We start from the raw sequence: 18,123 nt of genomic DNA, 5'->3' as shown, positions 1-18,123 counted from the left end.
ACTATTTGAAATACTAACTCACTGAAATTTTTGTATTCTCTTCTGTACCTTTGAGCTACATCAGATTCCTACAACAGAACTAAAATCCTCAGTTACTCAACATTAATAACTTTTATAAGGCAAATTTATTTCTGTATTATTTGTGCTGTATTTAAAGTATCAAAGATAGGTCCTTTTCTGACCAATTAAATCAGAATCTAGACCCGGTACTTCTTAAAGTTTTTAAGATGATTTCAATTTATTAGCAAAGTTATGAACTACTAGTGTACAGAGAAATACTGTTCCAACCTATAGCTTTGGGCCAGGGAAAGGAAGCTATTTTTAAATTTCTAGTTCTAAATTTTTTTTTTTTAGTTAATTACAGCTCTTCAGATTTGTGCCCTTTGACCTAATGAAATTTCTGTTTGAGCTCTGGTTTTTGCCACTTTTATCTCCACAAATATCCTATGTGATTTCTACTTTTTAGTAGTTATGTGAAATGTCTTGTTTGTTAATATCACCCTCAGTGTTCTTTCAGAATTTCATACATATTTGTTATTTTGGGGATCTTGTCTTTGGCTTTGAATGGAAAGAGAGGTAGTCTACCTTGACCCAATTTTGCATATCTGGTTTTACTTCTCACTCTCACATGTGAATAATTACTTGGCTGAATATAAAACTAAAGGTTTTTTTTTTTTAAACTTTCTATTTTTGTTAGAATTTTAACTTACAGAAAAGTGATAATAATAGGATAAAAAAGTCTAAAATGTCCTTTACCCACCAAATATTTACATTGGCCCAATTTTTTTAGCATTTTCCTTTTTTATTATGTAAGCATTAAAACTACATATTTCCCTAAGCAGTGCCTTAGCTATACGTACGATTTTAGATGTTCTATTTTATCATTTAATTTCAAATATTTTCTAATTTTCATTATGATTTCTGCTTTGATCTATGGGTTATTCATAGGGGTAATATTTAAATATGAGAGTTTAACATGAGAGTTTTCTAGATCTCTTATAGTTACTAATTTCTGATTTAAAAATTTTTGTGGTCTAAGGATGTATTCTATATAATCTTTTGAAACATCTTAAGAATTGTTTTACTGTCCAGCACATAGTCTATTTTGGTGAACCTTCTCTGTGTAATTGAGAAGACTATATGTCTGTGATTATTGTCTAAGTCTCAATCAGTTCAACATGGTTGGTAGTGTTATTCAGATCTTCTATATCAGGAGTCAGCAAACTATAGCTTATAGACTATATCTGGCCTATAGCATATTTTTACACATCCTGTGGACTGAGAATGATTGTTATATTTTTAAGGGTTATAAAAAACAAAATACATAAAAGAAAATAAATAATGTACTGTAGAGACTACATGTGTCCTGAAAATCCTGAAATACTATCTAGCCCTTTATAGAAAAAGTTTGCTAACCCTGATTCTATGTCTTGGTATTTTGTTTAGTTGTTCTATTAATTACTGAAAAGGAATATTAAAATATCTATAATTGTAAAATTGTCCATTACTCTCTTTTATTTTATTGATTTTCGCCTTATGCATTTTAAGTTATTGGGCACATACACTTTTATTATCTTTCCTTTAATCATTACAAAATGTTCCTTTATATCTATGATAATTCTCCCTCCTTTGAGTTTTGTTTTGTTTAAGCTTAATATAGCCACTTCATATTTCTTATAATTATGGTTTACATGGTATATCTTTTCCTGCCCTTTTACTCAGTTAAAGTCTGTGTTTTTATATTTAATTTGTGTTTCTTATAAACAACCTATAGTTAAGTCTTTTTTGTTTGTTTGTTTGTTTTTGAGACAGTCTTACTCCATCACCCTCAGTAGAGTGCCATGGTGTTATTATAGCTCACAATTTATTTACTAGGCCAAAACTATGTTTTTTTCTGGAGACTCTCTAATGTTTCCCAATTCTAATGTATTCAACCTGCACATAAAAGGCTGAAATGTCCTTCAGCAGGTCACATAACACCTCTGAGCCTTATTTTTCCAACTGAAAAATGGGCTGATTAGATTATTTCTACATTCCTCTTTGCTAACATTTTGTTACTCTTTGACTTCTATCTATAGGTGCTAAATAATTTTCCAAAGTGGTGGTTAATTGTTGAGGTGGGATTAGCTAAAGACTAGTGGTTTAGGATTCATTATTTCAGAAGATCTTCCCTCACTATAGCTCTGTATGTGTGTGGCTTTATGTATATTAAAACCTTAATCTGTGTACTGGAGTAGGGCTGAGGCAGATCAAGAACAGAGCCAGGGTGTGCATATGCATATATATGGGTTTCAAGGAATAGAATTATCTGTGCTCATTTATATTGCCATCTTAGAATTGCTTCTTCTAATCCAAAATATACTTAAAACATAATTTTTCTTGACATTTGAGATGTTTGTCAGGTGGAGTTGACTTTTTTCTGGAATTTTAACAAAAATAATTTTGCTTTTTTAAATGAAAGAAACAGATAGTGGATAGTTAAAATTTACCTTCCAAAACAAAATGATGTAATATCTATGTTTTGAGGACTGGAATATAAGTGGTTTTAGAATTTCAGTCTCTGAAATGACTCAAGATTTACAAGCCAGCTCCTTTTAACCAGTGTATATTGTTGGATTATTCCCAAGACTAAAATTTTAATGTTCATTTGTCTTATTTTGGCACACCACCATTTAAGCTTTTGAGGTAGAATAAAGATCATTTTTGAAAGACTATTTTTTTACCTCTCCCCCAATTTGAAACTCAACCTTTCCCCTTTGCCTGGACTTTAAGGTTAAAACCTCAACAAAATGCATGATTTTTATAAAGTATAGTTTAAGCCACAAGCAATAAGAAAACTCCTTATATTCAATTAGCTTTGAAGTACTAGTGCACATTACTATACTTGCTGCAATGGGGAAATAAAAAAGAAACACAATATTCATAGACAAGTCCTACTTGATATTTAGCAAATGGCATGTTACAGAAATAAAAAGTAATAGCCAAAAAGGTTAGAACTCCATATGTTATAAAAAGGTACTACTTGAATTTTAATTTGAACCTCTGTTGCTTTGTTACCTCTTCACTGTTAACAATGTTCAAGGGCAATTAAAAAATAACCCTTAAAACTTGAATATGAGATAGCACTTTGAGAATTAATTCGTAAAATCTCCACATTGTAAGAATGATATTCATCGTATAACATTGAAAGGATACCAGGAAAATTGCACAGCTAGAGTGTGAAGAAACAATCAAAACACTAGTAAGATGGCTAGATATACAAGTCTCCAATATGGTATCAATTCATAAGTTGTATTGTTGTATTGTTATTGTCTGTATCTTAGGTGGAGAAAGAAAATGTGAACAGAAGTGAAGTGAATAGCATAAGGTATAGAATATGCCCAAAGAACCAGAAATTGGCAGCATTTTTACAGAACTTTGGTTTTCAGATCAAATCCAGATTTGATTATTATGAATTTGGTATTATCATAATAATTTGGATAGTTCATATGTATTAGTTAGTAAGCAAGTATTAAGAGTATTAAGTATTTCAGAGGTTCTATATTCCTAATGGACTCCATGGGGAATTTTAAAAAGACAATAGCCATTTTTACTTTTATCACAGTTAACACATATTTATCATATAGTGACCAGTGCAAACATGGTAGATTTTCAAGATGTGCTTGTTTAACTGAAGTAGATGAAGACATATATTCATAAACATTATATATGTATCTGTGTGTATGAATACATACATATGTATATGTGCAGTTTATTACTAGAGTGCAATAGGATTCTGAGAAAGAAAAATATCATGAAACTTGAGACTTGTCCCTAAGAGCATAGCAGGGTATCAATTTACAGTGACAGTAGAGATATTGTAGAAAACTCAGAGGCAGAATCAACATTGTCTGTGTTAAAGCATAATAAATACAATAGCTTAAAGAAACTATAAGGTTTGTATTGAATAGTAAGAAAATTGAACAGGTAATGCAGAGCTAATTATTTAACAGCTTTGAGTGGTAAACTAAGCCTAATAGGCAAAAAGGAGCCAGTATGAGTCCTAAATTGGCAACTGACACAGCAGTGTTTTAGAAAGATTTAAAAACTCGATAGCTTATGATATTGAGAAGAACTTGACACAGAAGAATTATTAAGGAGCTACTGCTAATTCTAGGAATGAGGCAATAAGGCAGTAAAAGGACTAAGAAAGTGATGCATCTGAGAGAATTTTAAGAAAGAAGTCGGCTGAGTGCTGGTGATTTACCATCATCATGTAGTCCAAGGGAAGGCGAGATAAGAATAAAAGGTGACTAAATTTTGAACATAAAAATTAGAATGTATATGTCCTGTGCACTGCTGACTAGAATGTATTTTGAAAAAACTTTATTAAAATCAATTTTTCAAATGTATTTTGTGTGCTCGCCCTAATGAAAATCAGAAACATAAAGAAGTATATGCAAAAATGTTCATGCTTATGTTAGTGAAAAATTTGAAACAACCAAAAACAACCACTAGGAGAGAAGTTAAATAAATAATAGTAAGGTAGAAGCCCTCTAATCTAGCCTAGTCAGATTCACTAATTGGTTTATTAATAGAAAATTTTCAGTAAAGTGGAGAATCATTGATATATACATGACTTAAATATTTTATGTTAACTTTAAACATGAAAAGGTACATTCATTTGTCAATTTTTGATTCAGGGTTATAGCCTTTCCTCTAAATATGATCTAATAATTATTACGCCTATTAAATATTATCTATGATACCCAGTTTTAATTTCTTTACAATGAACTGAGAATTCAGTAATAATCTGCCAGTCAAGTTGAGTCATAATTTCTCTAGCTTTTTATTACTTTTTCCTATTGTCTGGCCCATACCTAATTCAGCAGGAAAGTTTTTATAATAATTACTCATCCTCTTCCATTGCCATTCCTTAGCCACGATAAGGACAGACTTCAGTTCTGAATAATTTAGAAAACAGTTGCAGTTTTGAATGGAGGAATTGCATGATCTGGAATATTTTTTGACAAAATCACTCTGGCTGCTCTTTTTGAGAAGGGACTATCGTGGAGAAGCAGGGAAGGACATTTGTGCACTTTGTGTTCAGTAATCATTTTGCTGCCAAAGCAGTTGCTGCTCTCTTTCTAGTGTTTGCATTTCCTTTAAAGCCCAATTGTGAATAGCAAAAAATATTTCAGCATCTAGGAAAACATGATGGAGGGGTACATGGGGGGAATAAGTCTTTCCAAGGTGTTTAAGGAAGAAAAAAAATGAAGAAACAGGTATAGTTCCTAAAGAGATTGTTTTTTGTTTTTTCCCATGTACCTAATTATTTCTCAATTGTAGAGGCACATTAGAATGTTCTGGGGAGGCTTGGTGCCTGTGCTCAATGGATAGGGTGCCAGCCACATACACTAGGGCTGGTGGGTTCGAACCCGGCCTGGGCCTATTAAACAACAATGACAACTACAACAACAACAACAACAAAAAAGCTAGGCATTGTGGTGGGTGCCTATAGTCCCAGCTACCTGGGAGGCTGAGGCAAGAGAATCATTTAAGTCCGAGAGTTTGAGGTTGCTATGAGCTGTACTCTACTGAGGGTGACATAGTGACACTCGGTCTCAAAAATAAATAAATAAATAAATAAATAAATAAAAATAAAAATAATTTTCTGAGTAGTTTTAAAAATACTACTTCTTGGGCACCCTTTCACATATAAAATGCAATTGGTTTATGATTTGGGCCAGGCCTAATTATTAAAAAAAAAAAAAATCCCAGGTTATTCTAGTACACATCTAGCATTGAAATCAATTGCTTTCAATTCTTCTTAGGTCTTATCCTCAGATAATTTTGGGTAACTTGTGACTGACTGCCTCTATCATCTACAGCGGTTCTCAATCCTCCTAATGCCGCAGCCCTTTAAAAAGTTCCTGTGGGTCGTGACCTACATTGATAACCACTGATCTAGAAGAAAACAAAACTCTATGGTCCAAAGGAATTTCCACTGTCATTCATGAACTTATTCTCTTGAGGTAGGGCAGTTAAGGAGAGGATTATCTTCATGTTGAATGTGAAGACAGATTAATTTACTTCATATGGAGGCAAAGTGATATTGATAGTTTTCTACCTACATTAGGAGTAGTAAGGAGGCACAATTCAGGCTAATAGACAGTCCAGACTACAGTTAAAACTTTCCTTAATTATCCTGGGTAGGAACAGACCATACAATATCCCTCAGGGAAGAATTAAGAATTTTTCCACACAGATTATATCTATTTCTCTCTTTGTCTACTTAATGGTTCACTGCTGAAAGTTATTATTTACTCTTACTTGGCCCTGTAGAATCCCAGTTTATGGCACTGGCTTTAAAAACATCTAGTTTTTATGCCCTTGTGTAATGCCCTCCCAATATATGTAGGGTATAAACTAGGTTATTAGAAAAAAACTATGGCTTCCATTGGGGCACTTTCTATCACTCTCTCTTATTCTTTGCTCTGTGGAAAACAAACTGACGTGTTGCGAGCTATGGTATGGTGAGGCCCATGTGGTGAGAAAGTGATGTATCCAGCAAACAGCCAGGATCTGAGGACCTAAGGTGGATCCCTTTCTTAGTTGAGTGTTATGATACATGTCTATACCCCTAGTCCCTGGTCAAAACCTAGATTGCAGTTTCAGAAGGGATTCTGACCAGAGACACCTCACTGAACCATCCCTGCATTCCTGAGCCCCATAAACTATGAGATAATTCATAGTGGTCTTTTAAGCCATTAAGTTTTAATTTATTACACAATAATAGATAACTAATACATACATGGCAGGACTCATTAAGAGAAGAATTTGTCATCTGTAAGCTAAATGTTATTATTCGTCTCACATTTCAATTATTAGAATACCAATAATATGAAAGAAAATAATTCTGTATTTTTCTCATAAATTCAATGATGAAGATTTGAAAAATGAAACCATATAATAATCAGGAAGTAAAAGGATAATACAACTGGCGTCTTCCAAGGTGAGAATAAATTCCTAGTTCCCTAAGAGGTATAGTTTGAGAAAGGAGGAATAAAGGATTTGGGGGAAGAGACGTGGACTATTATTTCTTGCTTTCTGCCAAATCTCTTCAATTTAAAAGAAAGCAAATTTTCTTGATAAACCATTCAAAGTTGGAGGATAGGTAGGAGCATATGTGGGCCTGAAGAAACAAGTCCCCTTTGTTGAAGGCACCAGTTTGTCGAATAAATACTATGCAGAAGTTCAATAAGGAATATCTGACAACAATGCTGTAGCAGTTACACAGAAAGTTTTAATGACCTATTTTATATTAAGATACACAGTAGAAACTCAAACCAGAGAGACCAATTAAAAGATAATTTCCAAAAACTCTGTTTCAGAGTGGTGATAATAGAGATGGTCAAGACTGATATCATCTGGTACCTACATGTTAGTCATAGAGGCCCAACAACCAGTACCCATCCATACTGGCTTTCAAATATACGTAATATCATTCCTGTACATGATGAGGTTAGATTATGGTTTAGTTTTCTTTAGCCATGTGTTATTTATGTGTAAAGCTCGTCTAAGGGAAGTAGAGAGATTCTTGTCTTAGTCTTGCTAAAGACAGTCGAGTAAGGGTGTAAATGAAGCTGTGTGATAAATCTTGTAAGTCATTCCAAAGCACCAATTTTGAGAAAGGAGGAATAGAGGATTGTTGGGAAGAGACTTGGACTATTATTTCTTGCTTCCTGCCAAATCTCTTCAATTTAAAGGAAAGCAAATTTTCTTGATAAACCATTCAAAGTTGGAGGATAGATAAAAGCATATGTCAGCCTGGTGTTATTAGAGATTAGAGATTTTCAGATTAAAGTGAACATAGATATGTGTGATGGAGTGAAATGCAAAAACCACTGAGTTTTAAAAGTAAAGAAATTTTCTGTCTTTGGTGGGCTACCTTTGCATTGTTCCCTAGATTCTTATTCTATACCTCTATTATTGTAGGTATTTTGGTAGAAAATAGTAAGGGCAACTGCTTTAGGGTTGGTTTTACTATAGCTGGTTCCACTAGTTCTTCTTTATGATCTTCAGCACTCTAGAGAAAAAGAAGAGTGATCTCTAAGAAATAGGAACTCTAAGAATTCATCTCCAGCATTTTCCTTCTCTTCTGTCATTTAATTGAATTTGCAGACAACTCAAAGGCTGATGATTTATATATGGATTATCTATACCCAAATGTTTTTGTTCACTTATTTTATTGAAAGTATGTTTTGTGTTATTTCCTTGTTAACATTTCGTGTTCCTTTATTTAATTTTTCCTTCCTAATTATTAGAAACCTATGTATTTAATTTTCTCTTTCATGTATCTTATGTATTTTCTTTTCTCTGTTTATATGGATATTGTGCATAATGCTTTCCATTCATAAATAAAAGAATGGATTTAAGAGTTGAACAGGAATCAGAATTGGAAATTACGTCATTTCTTTTCTCCTTTTGAGTCAAATCATTGTAGCATAGATAATCACTGTGTGAAGTGAATGGCCAAAACTTGGTCATATTTGTGTGCAAATGCAAAGATAATATCACAATAAAAAAAAACAAAAACAAAAACAGGAGACCACTAGCTAATAATCCTAATAATGTAAGAGTAGGAGTCACATGCTAAGTAACATATATATACTAATGCATTTGTTATAATTCTGCATCTATCCAGCTACACGAGTTTTTGTGTATTAAAATATCAATTTCCTGGTCTACAAATGAGTAAAAGGAAAAGAGGCCCCTTATAGTTTTAAGTGGATTAACTAGAACAGATTTTATTTTCTAAAATTTGCATCATATATATAAAAACAAAAAAATTAAATTTTTTATAAAGATTTTATAGACACCCTATACTACCAGGAATGGATTCACTATTAAATATTGGTTTTGCCTAATTTGATATTGCTGTGTAATTTGGTGGTAACTGTAACTCCAGAGATAAAAAAGTATTTGGTCCTAAAATAATGTGTATCCTGTATATAGTTACACTATTTCAATTTAATTTCTGTATAATAATGTTTCGCTCTAAATTTTAAAAGTGAAGTAAGATTAGTTTCACTTATACTTAAATAAGATTTGTTTCACTTATACTTAAACATTGAATGAATTCACATGAAAAATTAATTATGGACAGACACTCTGCTAGACACTGAGGACAGAAATGTTAAAAACATGCCTTCTGTGTTCTATATGTTCACAAGACTCTAGTCACAGAAGCCTAATCTGGGAACCTAGGCTCATAAAGTCTTTGAATCAGGTGATAGCTCAGTATATAATCCATACTAACTCCTGAGAATATATTTGAGGAAGGACAATTCTTTTTAACTTCCAGCAGCCTGATCATGTAAGTGAACACAAGAATATAAAACACATCTATTGTTTCTGTTGACTTAGACTTTTCATATAAATATCATCTGTAAATGGATTACCAAATAATATTGTATGTAAAGGGACTTAAATGACAAATATTTTGAAATTAAAACCCCAATGGTTATCATACAACAGTTTAATACAAATAAATGTTGACTTCCCTTCAGTGAACATATAAAATGCTACCAAAATCTCCTGCCAATGGAAAAATTTAAAAATGGAGATTCATCTTTCTAAAAAGCCCATTATCTGTAGTCTGCTCTCAAGCTTTCATGATATTCAGAGACCTTTTTCCCTAAGTATATCTTCTATTTAGGGCATTGTGCCTTTGCCATCTAACAGGAAAACAACTTTTGATGCTGCTACATTTTGAATGGCAGAGATTCAAAATTAAAGATTAGAAAATGGCTAAGTTTAAATGCACATATAGTTTTAAATATTATACTTTTCTAGTCATGCAGTCAAATTTATTGTTACTTTAAAATCCTATAAATTCTTTTATTTGTAATGATTTAACTTATATAATTAACTTTAATTGGCAACAGTATGTGGCAAAACATTTTTCACATATTTTTACTATCCCCGTGAGACATCTATTGTAAGCATTGCTGAAGGCTGTCATTTTTGTTTGTCTTCCAAGATTTGCTGGTCCAAGTGCTGTGGACTAGAGTTGGTATTGGTACAAGGGGTAGGGGAAACTTGCAGTTGAGCCAGACAGTTTTATCCCTCTAAAATTAAAAGCATATGAAACAGATACAGCTTATTTAGTTGCGTTTTTTTTATAAATAACATAAACTTAAATAACAAACAATAAAGTTCAAATACAACTTAAAATAGAGTTTAATGCTGTAACCACAGGGAAAAAAGCATGATTATTTGTAGAAAGAACATTATTCAAAGCCATATTCCCCAATATGAATTATACAAAAGATAGATTATGTTACTTGAAAAAAAGGTAGAGACTTCTGAATTTTCCTTTTAGGGATTATAAAATGTCATTTTGTGATAAGTGAGATGAAGTACAGTATTATCAACATTATTGCTATTTTATATACAAGATTTTTGAAAATATCCCCTTTTATTTTGAGCAGCATTGGGAACTTTGTTCATTAATAAGTTCAATCATGTTCTAATCCTACATTTTTGAAAACTACCTCTTTAATTCATTTTCATAATAGAATTTATGAGAATATTCTTTTTTTAATTAAAGTTTAAGTTGCTTATAATTTTTCTTACTAAAAAGCATTTTAAAATACTGCTCATCTTCCATAGTTAGTATTGGCTTGATTATGTGACAAATCATTCCAGCAGCTTTTAATTCTGACATATCTTATATAACATCATCTGCATTATTATTATAGCAGCTATTTTATAAGCAGATAAGAATATTTAAATAATCATTATCAGATAATCAAATCTAGCATACTCTTAAGGGTAAATTAATTTAAGAAAAAAATTACTATTACTAACACCATGATTGTACAACCAGTTTTACAAGTTTTTACAACCTTTAGTTACTAAATCTGATTATCACGTATACTTTTCAAATCTTTCTTTAATGCAGTGTCTTAACATAAACATAAATGCACAAGTCCAGCTTGATCAATTTTCAGTAGTTTTCCAGCCTTTCTTGGATACTTAAAAAAAAAAAAAAGAAAAGAAAAGAAAGAAAACAGTCCACTTGAAGAAATCTCCCTGCTGGAACTGGTTTCTTATATATCATATGTGATTAAGTTATTGCCATAGGAAGGAAGTGGGCCGTTTTTTGTTCTTTCTTAGTTTTTTTCCCTCTTACAGGAATCCCCTTTTGATTTAAGGCAACAAACATTTCTCCTCCATTGTGCGTCCATTTAGCTGATGCATATGTGTTGTAGTGGTTTTCCAGAATTAATTCTTTGAAGTTGCAATCTTCATTGCATTCTTTCTGTTAAAACAGCAAACAACATTATCCAAACAGTTTTTAGAGAGGCTCAATCAAAGACTAAGCAGGTATTATTTGGCAGAATTGAAACACACATGACTTTTTTTAAACATCAGGTTGAATAGCCTATTGCAGTTTATTATATATACTTGCATAGTATATTTGCAAAACAAAGTTATTTTAAATTTTAAAACAGATAACACAATACACATTTAGTTTATGCAGCATGGTTTCAAAAATCTAGCTTTTTAGTGGTCAGTGTCTACTTTTTTTTAGTATGAGTAAATTAATTAAACCTCATTTTGCTCTTTGCAAATCACACATTCTCTACCAGGGGTCCTCAAACTTTTTAAACAGGGAGCTAGTTCACTGTGCCTCAGACTGTTGGAAGGCCGGACTATAGTTTAAAAAAAAATATGAACAAATTCCCATGCACACTGCACATATCTTATTTTGAAGTAAAAAAACAAAATAGGAACAAATACTATCACACTGCCACATGTGGCCCACGGGCCGTAGTTTGAGGACCCCTGCACCAATGGAAATTTGGTGTGGTTAGAACAGCTTGCCTCCCTCAGGTGAGGAACATATTTTACAACTTTTCTTCATTTACTACTACACAGCCTTTGATGGTAATGAAAAATAAAAAGCTAATTTATTTGTGTATCTATCCAACCATGCATTCATTCAATTTAGCCTGTGCCAGGCATTATGCTGAGCTATGGGAATACATAAGAAAGCCAATTATACTTTATTATAGTGGGATGAACTGTTACATATTTTGCATTGTACTAAAGTGGGAACAATGTGAATGCTTACAGTTCAAAGCCAATGATTGTAGGATTGATGTTGATACACTGAGCACGTCAGGAATTTTTTTTCACAAGAATTTTTATGTCAGCAATGTGCAAATTGAGTGAACATTAGCAAAAAGAACTTTAATACTAACAAATGGAAATTTTAGATTTTAAGTATCTAAAATGCACATTGGATTTCAGAGCTGGAAGGTTACATAAAAGCATTTTACAGATGAAGGAACCAAGTCCAGAGAACTTAAGCAATTTGTTCAAAGTTACACAGAAATCATTTTTCTTAGTGCCTGAGTATAAGGTGTTTTAATGAAATCATTAAACTATGCAGTTGGAGAGAAATTTAATTTCATTTAATTAAATAAAATTAATTTCATTAAATTAAATTAATTTTTGACAAAATTAAGTTTGAAAAATCTATTCAAACTATCAGTTATTAATACCTTTGCATAGAGTTTTCCTTCCTTGTTCATTGCAAGATAGTATTCACTTTCCACCCCTTTGATTGCCACAATTCCGACTGCCACTGTCCTGATTTCCATGATATCTGTGAGAGATCATAGAAAGATATATCAATTAAGTATTCAAGTTTGCTGGTTATCCAAGAATGTCCATCTTAATTTTTATTTCAACCAGAAGTTGTTAAAATCAGTAATGTGATTATTTACTTAGCCCAAGATGATAAAGAAAGCCTACTGCCTTTAAAAAAATGATTGTTTTAAACTGATAGTATTTTGATACATGAAAGACTATTTAAATCAAAATTGTGAATCCTGTTTACATAATATTTTATAATTTTATACTTCTCTAAGTAATTTTTAAATCTTTGTTGAGCATTATATTGGAACAAAAATAAGAAGGAAGGTAATTAAAACAAATAAATATATTCACATATATATTTCTAACAACCAATAAAACTCTATACAATTGTTATTGCCCTGAAAAAGTATCTTTGTTGAAATCGTTTTTGCAAAGTATATGTTATCACAAGAATGTTAGCCAACTATTTTCTTTCATTTTATATTTCTTCCTTAAATACTGTATTTTAATGTACTAAATAGAGTAAAATCTCCATAAATATATTAAAATTATGTAGGTAGGGATAAAATTTCATGCACCTTTTATATAACTTGTTGTTAATTATACTTTCTACATGAAGGTACAGCCCTGAGGCATTGTCTTACCTGTTCCTAACAAAATGCAAAGAAAATTCCAAGTGAAAATTATCTGTGTAAATTTGATCTCCAGAAATTGTTTTCTAAAACAGTCACTTAATTAAAGGAAAATCTGATTTGCTCCCATATCGTCACTTAATTCTCTTATTTATTCTTTTGGCTTTCATTTTCTTATCTGGATAATAAAATTGTTGTATATGTCATTGGGAATGATTATAGCCTAAATAATATTTGTCATCTGCCTCACATATACCCTGCTTACAGAAGTCCTTTTCCCAAAGTACTATACTATGCACTAGTCAGAGCTTGAGTACTAAAGTTTCAGTCTGACTATATGTTGTAAATTGTAGCCTTGTATTTGTGGGATGAATATCTTCAGTTACCTTATAATCCTCTTTATATATAGATTTATAAATAGAAACTCCATAACACACATATATATACAGAAAAGTTTGCTGTACCCTCCCTTCCTCCACACTGGCCTGCTCATCGGCCAGGGACTCTGGTAGCTGGGTGCCCTCCAGAGCGCTCCCTGCTTCTGCGCAGAGTCCTTCTCCTGGCCAGAGACTGCTGGAGCCTTGGGCTCTCTGTGCCAAAGACACTGGGCGCCAGGCACTCCCAGAACTGTGCGCGCAACCTCCCGCCCTGTTGCTGGATCCAGGTGTATCACAATCCAGAGCTGCTTCCACAACCAGAGCTCCCCAGCTGGGGCAGCCCCAGAGGAACTACACAGGGTCACTCCCTACAAAGATCCAGCAACAATAGAGTAATCCCGCTGGGGTCTAATCTTGGAGAGACAACTCCCCAACTCTGAGGATGGCCAGAGGCAACGGAGAAAAACAATCATGAGGTGAAATCAACAGAAAAACTCTGGCAAAATGAATAATCAGAGTAGATCAGTTCCCCCAAGGAACAATGGGGCAGACACAGCACAAGATCCCATGCACAAACAAATAGCTGAAATATCAGAAATCGAATTCAGAATCTGGATAGCAAATAAGATCGAATTAGAATTCCAAGCAGTAACCAAAAGATATCTCAAGAATTCAACGAATTCAAAGACCAATGACCAAAGATTTTGACACATTGAGACAAGAAGTTGCAGCCCTCAAAGATCTGAGAAACACAATAGAATCCCTCAGTAACAGAATGCAGCAAGCAGAAGAAAGGATTTTTGACATTGAACAAAGCTTTCAAATGCTCCCAAACTCTCAAAGAGGAAGAAAAATGGAGGGCAAAAACAGATCACTCTCTCAGAGAGCTCTGGCATAATTTGAAGAAAACCAACATTTGTCTTATAGGGATCCCTGAAAGTGATGACGTGGCTTCACAAAGCACAGAGTCTCTTCTCCATGAGATCACGAAGAAGAACTTTCCAGAAATGCGAAGAGATTCTGAAATTCAGATAACAGACAGTTTCAGAACTCCAGCACGACTCAACCCAATAAGACATCCCCCAGACACATCATAATCAATTTCACTAAAGTTAATATGAAGGAGAAAATTCTGAAAGCAGCCAGATGAAAGAAAACCATCACCTACAAGGGCAAGAATATTAGAATAACTGCAGCTCTCTCTGCTGAAACCTTTCAAGCTAGAAGAGGATGGTCATCAACTTTTAATCTCCTAAAACAAAATAACTTTCAACCCAGGGTCCTGTACCCAGCTAAAATGAGTTTCATTTATGACAGAGAAATTAAATACTTCAATGACATTCAGATATTGAAGAAATTTGCCATAACTAAATCAGCTCTCCAGGATATTCTCAGACCTATCCTCCATAAAGACCAGCGTAATCCTCCACCACAAAAGTAAACCCACCCAGAAAATTTTGATCGAATTCCAACTTCCACAGTCGCAAAGTGATTATAAATGTCCACCGGACTCTCAAAAGGCTTATCAATATTCTCAATTAATATGAATGGTTTAAATTGTCCTCTAAAGAGGCACAAGTTGGGTGACTGGATACAAAAACTCAAGCCAGATATCTGCTGCATACAAGAATTGCATCTTACATTAAAAGACAAATATAAACTCAAGGTGAAGGGATGATCATCTATACTCCAGGCAAATGGAAAGCAGAAAAAAGCAGGCGTTGCAATCCTATACGCAGACACAATAGGCTTTAAACCAACCAAAATAAGAAAGGATAAGGATGGACATTTCATATTTGGTAAAGGTAATACTCAATATGATGAGATTTCAATTATTAATATTTATGCACCCAACCAGAATACACCTCAATTTATAAGAGAAACTCTAACAGACATGAGCAAACTGATTTCCTCAAGTTCCTTAGTAGTTGGAGAGTTTAACACCCCTTTAGCAGTGCTGGATAGATCCTCTAAAAAGAAGCTAAGCAAAGAAATTTTAGATTTAATCTTAACCATTCAACATCTGGACTTATCAGACATCTACAGAACATTTCATCCCAACAAAGCTAAATACACATTCTTCTCATCAGCCCATGGAACATACTCCAAAATCAACCACATCCTAGGCCATAAATCTAACCTTAGCAAATTTTAAAAAATAGAAATTATTCATTGGATCTTCTCAGGCCATCATGGAATAAAAGTTGAACTCAATAACAATAGGAACCTGCATACCCATACAAGAACATGGAAGCTAAACAACCTTTTGCTGAAGAATAGATGGATTATAGATAATATTAAGAAGGAAATAACCAAATTTTTGGAAAAAAACAACAATCAAGACACGAATTACCAGAACCTGTGGGATACTGCAAAGACAGTCCCAAGAGGGAAATTTATAGCACTGCAAGCCTTCCTCAAGAAAATGGAAAGAGGAAGTTAACAACTTAATGGGACATCTCAAGCAACTGGAGAAGGAAGAACACTCTAACCCCAAACCCAGCAGAAGAAAAGAAATAACAAAAATCAGAGCAGAATTAAATGAAATTGAAAACAAAAGAATTATACAAGAGATCAATAAATCCAGATGTTGATTTTTTGAAAAGATCAATAAAATAGATAAACCTTTGGCCAACCTAACCAGGGAAAAAAGAGTAAAATCAACAATGGTAACAATGAAATAACAACAGACCCCTCATCAATCAGCAATGGTAACAATGAAATAAAAACAGACCCCTCAGAAATTCAAAAAAAATCCTTAGGGAATACTACAAGAAACTCTACTCTCAGAAATATGAAAATCTGAAAGAAATCGACCAATACCTAAAAGTACGCCACCTACTAAGACTTGGCCAAAATGAAGTGGAAATGTTGAACAGGCCTATATCAAGTTCTGAAATAGCATCAACTATACAAAATCTCCCTAAAAAGAAAAGCCCAGGACCAGATGGCTTTACGTCAGAATGTTACCAAACCTTTAAAGAAGAACTAGTACCTATATTACTAAACCTCTTTTACAATATAGAAAAAGAAGGAATATTACCCAACACATTTTATGAAGCAAACATCACCTTGATCCCCAAACCAGGGAAAGACCCAACAAGAAAAGAAAATTATAGACCAATATCACTTATGAATACTGATGCTAAAATACTCAATAAGATCCTAACGAACAGAACCCAACAACACATCAAAAAAAATTATACACCACGACCAACTGGGATTTATTCCAGGGTCTCAAGGCTGGTTCAATATACATAAATCTATAAATGTAATTTAGCACATAAACAAACTAAAAAATAAGGACCATATGATTCTTTCAATTGATGCAGAAAAAGCTTTTGATAATATCCAGCATTCCTTCATGATCAGAACACTTAAGAAAATTGGTATAGAAAGAACATTTCTTAAACTAATAGAGGCCATCTACAGCAAACCCACAGCCAATATTGTATTGAATGGAGTTATTCATTTCCACTCAGATCAGGAACCAGGCAAGGTTGCCCATTGTCTCCATTGCTCTTTAACATTGTAATAGAAGTTTTAGCCTTTGCAATTAGGGAAGAAAAGGCAGACAAGGGTATCTATATGGGGTCAGAAGAGATCAAACGTTCACTCTTCACAGATGATATGATCTTATATCTGGAAAACACTAGGGATTCTACTACAAAACTTTTAGAAGTGATCAAGGAATACCGCAATGTCTCAGGCTACAAAATCAACACCCATAAAACTGTAGCCATTATATATACCAACAATAACCAAGCCAAAAAAATAGTCAACGACTCTATTCCTTTCACAGTAGTGCCAAAGAAGATGAAATATTTGGGAGTATACCTAACAAAGGATGTGAAAGATCTCTACAAAGAGAACTATGAAACTTTAAGAAAAGAAATAGCTGAAGATGTTAACAAATGGAAAAACACACACGCTTATGTCTGGGAAGAATCAACATTGTTAAAATGTCTATACTACCCAAAGCAATATATAATTTTAATGCAATTCTGATATAGCTCCATTGTCATATTTTAAAGATCTTGAAAACATAACACTTCGTTTTATATGGAATCAGAAAAAACCTCGAATAGCCAAAACATTACTCAGCAATAAAAACAGAGCAGGAGGAATCATGCTACCAGACCTGAGACTGTAGTATAAATCGATAGTGATAAAAAAAAGCATGGTATTGGCACAAAAACAGAGATGTAGATGTCTGGAACAGAATAGAGAACCAAGAGATGAATCCAGCTACTTACCATTATTTGATCTTTGACAAGCCAATTAAAAACATTCAGTGGGAAAAAGATTTCCTATTTAACAAATGGTGCTGGGTGAACTGGCTGGCAACCTGTAGAAGATTGAAACTGGACCCACACCTTTCACCATTAACTAAGATAGACTCTCACTCTCACCATTAACTAAAATAGACTCTCACTGGATTTAAACTTAAGACATGAAAC

The 18,123-nt window shown here is 33.2% G+C and overlaps 2 protein-coding genes across 3 annotated transcripts in view; one reads left to right on the top strand and one right to left on the bottom strand.

The window, feature by feature from the left end:
* The window catches only part of FAM227B (family with sequence similarity 227 member B), a 216,081-nt gene that overhangs the window by 50,188 nt on the left and 147,770 nt on the right, over positions 1-18,123 (top strand). The window lies entirely within an intron of this gene.
* Positions 10,092-18,123, bottom strand: part of FGF7 (fibroblast growth factor 7) — a 51,864-nt gene continuing 43,832 nt past the window's right edge. For both annotated transcript variants that reach the window (XM_053593308.1, XM_053593309.1), the window contains exons 3-4: positions 12,558-12,661; positions 10,092-11,308 (exon numbers count right to left, since the gene is read on the bottom strand). In XM_053593308.1, the coding sequence (XP_053449283.1) occupies positions 11,114-11,308; positions 12,558-12,661 (299 nt within the window). In that variant the 3' untranslated portion in view covers positions 10,092-11,113. The remainder of the gene's footprint in view (positions 11,309-12,557; positions 12,662-18,123) is intronic.

Source organism: Nycticebus coucang, chromosome 6 (assembly GCF_027406575.1).
Source record: "Nycticebus coucang isolate mNycCou1 chromosome 6, mNycCou1.pri, whole genome shotgun sequence".
In the NCBI taxonomy this organism is placed as follows: Eukaryota; Metazoa; Chordata; class Mammalia; order Primates; family Lorisidae; genus Nycticebus; species Nycticebus coucang.
This window is presented reverse-complemented; position numbering and strand designations above follow the sequence as displayed.